At 49.0% G+C, this 8,736-nt stretch overlaps 1 protein-coding gene across 1 annotated transcript; it reads left to right on the top strand.

The window, feature by feature from the left end:
• Positions 1-1,693: 1,693 nt before the first annotated feature.
• HOXB3 (homeobox B3) lies at positions 1,694-5,774 on the top strand. Its single transcript, XM_077788432.1, has 2 exons — positions 1,694-2,222; positions 4,993-5,774. Exons 1-2 carry the CDS (start codon positions 1,847-1,849, stop codon positions 5,772-5,774), a joined length of 1,158 nt encoding a protein of 385 aa, XP_077644558.1. The 5' UTR covers positions 1,694-1,846.
• The last annotated feature ends 2,962 nt before the right edge of the window (positions 5,775-8,736 follow it).

Genomic DNA, 8,736 nt, shown 5'->3' on the forward strand with positions numbered 1-8,736 from the left:
ATCTCCGAGGAAGATCCGATGCGGATTTGGGAATGCGGGAAGGATTTAATCAGGGTAAAAAAAAAAAAAAAAATTAAATAAATAATCCTAAAAGAAAAAAACCTATTAAATAAAAAAAAAATAAATAATAAAACGAGCCGTCCTTTGGAGGACGCTCGGAGGATGGGATGAAGCAAACGGAGCTTTGGTGTGACATAAGAACAGCAGCCAGGAAAAGGGGGAGGAAAAAACCAAAACGATAACAACAACAACAAAAAGTTATTTATCGCCGAGCTGTGGCTTCTGTTAAACCCCCGGCACTTAAAAATATCGCGCTGGGCTTTATCTCGGCGGGGTTTGTTTGGGTTTGTTCTCGGGGATGAAAGAGGCCCAGATAAAATTGAATATACAAGGGAGACCATTCGATATACACTGGGCATCAATCCCCGGCTGCCTTGCCCAAAACCCCTCTGCCGAATATTCCCATTTTCACCTTTTTTTCGGGGTATTTCTGCTCTGCTTGAATGGAGGGGAAAGTTTCTGCTGGGAGAGAAAAAAAGAGATGGAGGAAAATAAGAGACGGGGGAGAAAAAAGGTTTAATTTTGTGATTTTGAAGCTTTGGATTGGGTTGGTTTTGGTTTTTTGGGTTTTTTTGGGTTTGTTTTTTTTTTTTTTTTGAGTTTTCGAGCTTGGATTGAGGGAGGGAGGGAAATCCGAGGGGTGGAAAGCGAGGAGCAAATGGCCTCGCGAAGTGTTTGTTTTCCGAGAGAAAGAGAGAGAAAGAAGAAAACAAAAAATAATGACAGTGATTAAACCCCACCGGGTTCGGGATCAGCGCCTCCCTGGATCTGGGATGAGAAACACAAAACCGTGCTGGGGGAGGAAAAAAAAAAAGGATTTATTCTCTAAATTCAACCTGTGCTGTCAGAGAGGGGAAGAAATGGCATTTTTGAATTCCTGCCGCTGCTCTCATCTGCTGGGAATCTTTGCCCTGAATTCCAGAGGCGCTGGGAGTTCCTGTGTAAACAAAAAAAGGGGAGTCAAGTGTGCCAGGACAGCGTTACCTGGGGGGAAAACACGGATTTTTGCTGATACCTGGGGGAAAAACATGGATTTTTGTGGTTACCTGGGGGGAAAACAAAGATTATTCTTGTTAGCTAGGGAAAAAACATGTTTTTTTGCTGTTAGCTGGGGGAAAAACATGGAATTTTGTTGTTACCTGGGGAAAAAAACACAGATTTTTGCTTTTACTTGAGAAAAATCACGGATTTTTGCTGATACCTGGGGGAAAACAGGGATTTTTGTTGTTACCTGGGGAAAAAACCATTAATTTTTGCTGTTTGCAGCTGAAAAGCAAACCAACCCTGGTGATCAACTTTGAATTTCTGCTGGCGGGAGGTTTTTGGGGGCTGCTCCGCGTGGGATTTCAGTAGAAATAGCAAATTTCGGTGGGTTTTGGTGGTTCCCCCCTCGGCGCTCCCGTTTCCGTGCTGCTTCGGGGTTTCTCCGGGCGCGCCCCGCGGGGGGACGTCTGGGATAAATCCGGAATAAATCAACGTACGGGCGGCCACAAAGAGGCTCCGCCGGCCGCCCCGGAACTCCTGCGGACCCCGAAACCGGCCGGGGCTCGGCAGGGTGGGATCTGCCGCAGCATCTGCTCCCCGCGCCGGCCGCGGGACCCTATTCATGTCAGCGTCCTTTCAGGCGCCAAGATGGATTCCTGGCACCTCATTGTGTTTCTCCTCCTAACCTTTCAGGTCAGCTCCCACCAGACAGCTGGAGAGGGGCCGTCGCGTGGCCTCGGGGTGCCAATGTTCTGCCATAGGGGTGTCAAGACCCCGGTAGCCAAAAAATCCCCGGCGGAAGATGCAGAAGACCTCGTACTACGACGGCTCCACGCTCTTCGGGGGTTACTCCTACGGCAGCGCCGCCGCCGCCAATGGGTTCGGCTACGAGGACGCCCAGCCGCCTTTCCAGGCCTCTTCCCACGTGGAGAACGACTTCCAGAGGTCCTCCTGCTCCCTGCAGTCCCTCGGCAAGAATAAGGAGCTCAACGGGAGCTGCATGCGGCCCGGCGAGCCGCCGGCGTCGCCCGACGGCGGCAGCGGCCAGGCCGGCGCGGGGAAGAGCGCGCCCGGCAAATCCGGCCCGGCTGCCGGCGCCGGCATCTCCAAGCAGATCTTCCCCTGGATGAAGGAGTCGAGGCAGAATTCCAAGCAGAAGAGCGGCTCGCCCAGCGCAGGTAGATGGCCGGGCCTCGGCCGGCTCCGGCCTCGCCCTCTGGGAAGTGACGAGGCTGAAAAGCAAAAAAGAGTCGGTGAACGAGGGCTCAGAACGGCAAAGGGCTGGAGGAATGGGTTTAGGGAAGGACTAAATTCCCGTTTTTCCACACAGAATTCCAAAGAGAGGTCTAAGGGTTGGAGGAATGGGTGTAGGGAAGGACTAAATTCCCATTTTCCAGCCCAGAATTCCAAAGAGAGGTCTAAGGGTTGGAGGAATGGGTGTAGGGAAGGACTAAATTCCCATTTTCCAGCCCAGAATTCCAAAGAGAGGTCTAAGGGTTGGAGAGATTGGTTTAGGGAAGGACTAAATTCCCATTTTTCCACACAGAATTCCAAAGAGAGGTCTAAGGGCTGGAGGAATTGGTGTAGGGAAGGCCCAAATTCCCATTTTCCAGCCCAGAATCCCAAAGGGAGATCTAAGAATCCCAAAACATTGGAGGGATCAGTTTAGGGAAGGCCCAAATTTCCATTTTCTGGCCCAGAATTCCAAAGAGAGGTCTAAGGGTTGGAGGAATTGGTTTAGGGAAGGACTAAATTCCCATTTTCCAGCCCAGAATTCCAAAGAGAGGTCTAAGGGTTGGAGGAGTCAGTTTTGGAAAGCCCCAAATTCCACTTTTCCTGCCCAGAATTCCACAGAGACATCTAAGGGTTGGAGGAATCAATTTAGGGAAGAGCCGAATTCCCGTTTTCCAGCCCAGAATTCCAAAGAGAGGTCTGAGAATGGCAAAGGGCTGGAGAAATCAGTTTTGGGAAGTCCCAGATTCCCGTTTTCCTTCCCAGAATCCCAAAGGGAGGTCTAAGAATCCCAAAAGGTTGGAGGGATCAGTTTAGGGAAGGCCCAAATTCCCATTTTCCAGAATCCCAAAGAGAGGTCTAAGGTTTGCAGAAATCAGTTTAGTGCAGACCCGAATTTCCATTTTCCAGCCCAGAATCCCAAAGGGAGATGTAACAATCACAAAGTGTTGCAGGAATCAGTTTAGAATAGTCCCAAACTCCCATTTTATTTCCCCCAAATTCCAAACAGAGGTCTAAGGGTTTCAGAAATCAGTTTGAGGAAGGCCCAAATTCCCGTTTTCCTGCCCAGAATCCCAAAGGGAGGTGTGAGAACCACAAAGGGTTTGAGAAATCAGTTTGAGGAAGGCCCAAATTCCCGTTTTCCTGCTCCAGATCCCAAAGGGAGGTGTAAGAACCACAAAGGGTTTGAGAAATCAGTTTAGGGTAGTCCCAAATTCCCGTTTTCCTGCCCCAGATCCCAAAGGGAGGTGTAAGAACCACAAAGGGTTTCAGAAATCAGTTTGAGGAAGGCCCAAATTCCCGTTTTCCTGCCCCAGATCCCAAAGGGAGGTGTGAGAACCACAAAGGGTTTGAGAAATCAGTTTAGGGTAGTCCCAAATTCCCGTTTTCCTGCCCCAGATCCCAAAGGGAGGAAGGAGGAGCTGACACCTGGGAACATTTCTGCCCACGGGAGGTCTCCTGGGCAGGTTGGGTTTGTTTGGAGCTCCGGGACGGGGAGAGGACCCCACAAGACCCCTGGGAGGGTCCTGGCACCGGGCACTGCCCACCCACACATGGTTAATTAATTAATTAATTTATTTATTTATTTATTGATGGGTTGTTTCCAACGCAACCACGGGTGCTGAACCCAGCCCTGGTCGGGCTGGTGGACACAAATTTGGGGAAATTGTTCTCCCAGCTGCCCAACCCGCGGCTGGAATTCTGTTTGGTTCCTTCCCGGAGCTCAGAGAGAGCAGATGTGGTGCCCACGTCCAACTTCTCCTGGTGTCCCACCAAAAGTTCAGATAAATTCAGATGAAAACCAAAAATTCCATTTGGATTTACCACGGTTTGGGTAAATTCAGATAAAACCCAAAAATTCTATTTGGATTTGCCATAGTTCAGATGAATTCAGATAGAAACCAAAAGTTCCATTTGGATTTGCTACAATTCATCTTGGGTTTACCACAATACACATAAATTCAGATAAAAAGCAAAAATTCAGTTTGGATTTACCAAATCTCAGATGAATTCAGATAAAACCCAAAAATTTCAGTTTGGATTTGCCACAATTCAGATAAAAAACAAAAATTCAGCTCGGATTTACCACAATTCAGATAAATTCAGATAAAAATCAAAAATTCAGCTCAGATTTACTACAGCTCAGATAAATTCAGATAAAACCCAAAAATTCACAGCTAAATTCAGATTAAACCCAAAAATTCACAGATAAATTCAGATAAAAACTAAAAATTTGCAGATAAATTCAGATGAAACCCAAAAATTCCAGCTCGGATTTGCCACAAATTTGACAAATCAATTCACACAAACCTCGTGGTGCACACTTCATCCCCCATCCATGGAATTTATGGAATTTACCTCTGGAAAAGGTCGGTGCAGAGGCAAATATTTGGTGTCGCACCCGCGCCCGAACCGACCCTCTCCCAAACCCCGGATATTAATTGACCCTGCGGCCGCGCTGCCAAACGTCATTTTCCGGAAAATTATCCTCTGGAAATAATCTCCTCGTCACTAAGGGGCCCGGAACCGTCTCGTACATGACATGATCCAATTTTCATAGAGCAGGGGCAGCTTTGGAGAGCAGAACTGTTAATAAATGACACGATCACGGAGCGCGGGCCGCCGCGCCGCGGCGAGGGCAGGAGTTATTAAGGAGCGACGCTTTCAATTTGTGCGCCTAAGTAATTCTCTTTTATTTCATTGCGGGCCCGACAGAATCCTGCGGCGGCGGCGGCGGCGAGAAAAGCCCCCCGAGCTCCTCGGCGTCCAAGCGGGCGCGCACGGCCTACACCAGCGCGCAGCTGGTGGAGCTGGAGAAGGAATTCCACTTCAACCGCTACCTGTGCCGGCCGCGGCGCGTGGAGATGGCCAACCTGCTGAACCTCAGCGAGCGCCAGATCAAGATCTGGTTCCAGAACAGGAGGATGAAGTACAAAAAGGATCAGAGGTCCAAAGGCGTGGGCGGCTCTTCCTCCGGGGGCCCTTCCCCGGCGGGCAGCCCCCCGCAGCCCGCGCACGCCTCGGCGGGGTTCCTGGGCGCCCTGCACCCCATGAGCGCCGCCTACGAGGCGCCGTCGCCGCCTTCCTTCGGCAAAGCCCCCCAGAACGCCTACCACGCCAACGTGGCCAACGCCGCCTACCAGGCGCCCGCCAAGGGCTGCCCGAGCCAGCACAAGTACGCCGGGGCGGCGTCGGCGGCCGACTACGAGCCGCACGTGCTGCAGGCCGACGGCGTGGCCTACGGGCCGGCCGGCGTGCCGGGCAGCCCCGCGTACGCCGCCGGGAACTTCGCGGATGCTCTGCCCGCCTCGGGCCCGGCGCTCTACGGCCTCGGCCACCTCCCGCAGCACCGCGCCGCCGGCGTGGACTACGCCGGGGTGGCGCCGGGCCAGCCCCACGGACCGTGCGACGGCCACGGCGCCTACGCGGAGCTCCCGGCGCTCCACGCCGCTTCTCAGGGCAGGATCCAAGAGGCGCCCAAGCTCACCCACCTGTGAGACGGGCGGCGGCTTGTGGGCAGGGACAGGGGACGCTTGGTGCCAGGGATGGGCGCCTTGGGTTTCTCTCCGGCTTTGGCGGGGTTGCGGCGCTCGGGGGTCGTTGCGAGCACAAAATCCGAGAGTTTCTCGGTGGTTTTGGAAGGGAGGAACCCCCTGGGTGTTGGCACGAATGTTCTGAAACGGGCTTGGGGTGGTTTTGTGGGAATCCCGCAGGGTTGACGTGGCCAAATCCGTCGTTTCCAAGCCACGTCTGGATCGTCACCGATAATTCCCGGATGCTGGGAAGGAGGAGAGTCCGCCAGGCAAGCTTCGGGGTCTCTGCGTCCAAAAAAACCCCAAAGAGATCCACCAGGAAATTCTTTCTCCAGATCCAGCTGTGCTTTCCTTCCCAGCCCTCAGGGGAAGGGTTGTCCTTTTCCGCTGGCCAAGGGAGAAATCCAATTTCCCACCGGAAAAGAGAGAAATCCAACTGGAAAAGGGATAAATCCAGTTTCCACTGGAAAAGGGATAAATCCAGTTTCCACTGGAAAAAGATGAAATCCAATTTCCACTGGAAAAATGGATTAATCCAATTTCCTACTGGAAAAAGGAGAAATCCAATTTCCCACCGGAAAAAGGAGAAATTCAATTTCCCAGTGGAAAAAGGATAAAATCCAATATCTGCCTGGAAAAAGGAGAAATCCAATTTCTGACTGGAAAATGGGTAAATCAAATTTCCCACTGGAAAAAGAAGAAATCCAATTTCTGACTGGAAAAGGGATAAGTCCAGTTTCCACTGCAAAAGGGAGAAATCCAATTTCCGACTGAAAAATGGAAAAATCCAATTTCCACTGGAAAAAGGAAAAATCCAATTTCCACCGGAAAAGATAAAATCCAATTTCCACTGGAAAAGGCAGAAATCCACTTTTCCACCGTGTAACTTCCTACCGAACCCCCAAAATCCTGCCGACACCCACAGCTGCCGACGCCCGGGAGCCGCGCTCGTCCCTCCAGGCCCCGCTCCCCCTCTCCAAAACAACACCACAAAAACAACAAAAAAAAAATTCAAAAATTGGGGGTAAGAGCGGCCCAACCCCAGCAAGGCTCGAGGAATCCCTTGGGAACGCCTCGATCCCCCTTTATCCCCCTCCCAAAATTCCAAAGAGAGGAAGAAAGAATCGACAGGTCGGAATATTTCCCTTCCCTCGCCTCAGCTGAGGCGAAATCTCCATTTCTCCGTTCGGGGAGGGTTTTGGTTTTTAATTTTATTTTCTTTTTTGGGAGGTGCTTTTTTAGGGTTGATGAGTGGGAAAAAAATAAAAGTGGGGAAATCCGGAGCTTCTTTCCTCCTCTCCTCTGGAGCTGAGGTGCAAACAGGGTATTTGAGCAGAGGGAATGTCCTCCCACGGAAGCTGGAGCCAGCGGCGACGTTTCCTGCCGGGACATCTTTGTTGCACTTAGAGTTTACATATAATGGGTATTAAAAACAAAAATAAGAATGAATAATTAATAATAATGATAATAATAAAGCAACTTGGAAGGGCTCTCCGCTCCTCGAGGCGCCCTTCAGTTAGGTGTGTGTTCTGGTGAACATTCAGATATATTTATTGGTTATAGCCACTTGAAAATATTTTAGGGCTTTTTTTCCCTTTTGTTTTTGTATTATTTATCCCCCCTCCTGCCCTGGTATTTATATAAGGGAAAAGCAAGGAGAAAAAAAAAAAAAACAAAACAACAGTACTTTTTTAGTATCTCATTAAAAAAAAAAAAAAAAAAAGCAAAAAAATAGCAGAAAATAAATAGAAAAAAAGTTAAAAAAAATTTAAAAAAATGAGGTTGTGTTGCCCTTGTCACTGTACCTTTTTTAGTTATTGTAATTTAGGGAGAAGCAGTAGTTTTCTGTCCCCTCGGTACTTATGAATAATGTAATTAGTGCTCCAGGAGGCATGAGAGCAGAGTGTAATTGTTTCGTCCTGAATTAGAAGAATTTCATCGCGCTCCCTCCCCTCGCGCCCCTCCTCCCGGAGCTCTTCCTTTGTTCTTACAGTAAATTCTTTTCTCCCCTCGCTCCCAGCCCCGTCCGCCCAGCGAGTCCCCAATAAAACTTTCTCTTTTCGCTTTCATCTCGTCCTATCCCTGCGGTTTGGAGGTGGGAAAAAGCAACCACAACAAAAAAAATAATTAAAAAAAAATTAAAGGGGATTCAAAATAATCATTTGTTGAAGGGAGGAAGGAGAGGGATGGAGAGAGGAGCGTGGTTTGGGGTGAAATCCTGGGAATTCGGGCGCCCACAAAGGGGGATCACGTGGAGGCAGGGCCGGGCTGCCATTGGAGAGGGAAGGAAAACAAAGGAAAAGGGATTAATAAAAAAAAATAAATAAATAAAAAGGATGAGCGGGAAAAAATAAAACAAAGCAAAAAAAACCCAAACAAACAAACAAACAAACAAAACCAGAAAAAAAACCACCCAGAAAAACCAACCAACCAATCAAACAAACAAACGAACAAACAAAAAAAAAAAAAAAAAAACAACCAACCCAAAAAAACAAAACCAAACCAAAACAAAACCATAAAAACCCAAACAAAAAAAAAAAAAAAAAGAAAAAAAATATATAAGAAAATATAAAAATGGCCCATCCAGGACCCTGGGGAAGTGAGGAGGAATTAAATCCCTAATTTCTACGCTATTTAATTGAATATTAAATAATTAAATTCTGGATAAAAGAATTGAGTTCTGGCTAGGATAAGGGAATTATTTCTGGAATTGGAGTGTGTGGCGCCTCCCGGGCACCCCAAATTGGGATTAAAAGAGGGAAAATCGCGCCCAGAAAAGGCGAAAGTGCAGAAGGGAGAGGAAGGCCGGGCCGGCAGCGGAGGCCGTGAATAATTCGCTTTTTCTGCTCTAAAGCCCAAGGAAAACTCCCATTAAAGCAGCAATAAAAGTTTTATGGCGCTGGCAGCGCTGGAAAGGCTCGGGGGG

This window comes from Lonchura striata, chromosome 25, assembly GCF_046129695.1.
Source record: "Lonchura striata isolate bLonStr1 chromosome 25, bLonStr1.mat, whole genome shotgun sequence".
Lineage (NCBI taxonomy): Eukaryota > Metazoa > Chordata > Aves > Passeriformes > Estrildidae > Lonchura > Lonchura striata.

Excerpts from the sequence above, each read along its gene's own strand:
- HOXB3 (XM_077788432.1), top strand. The coding sequence starts at position 1,847 with ATGCAGAAGACCTCGTACTACGACGGCTCCACGCTCTTCGGGGGTTAC. Across the intron at positions 2,223-4,992 it reads GAGCGGCTCGCCCAGCGCAG|AATCCTGCGGCGGCGGCGGC; the intron begins GTAGATGGCCGG and ends CGGGCCCGACAG.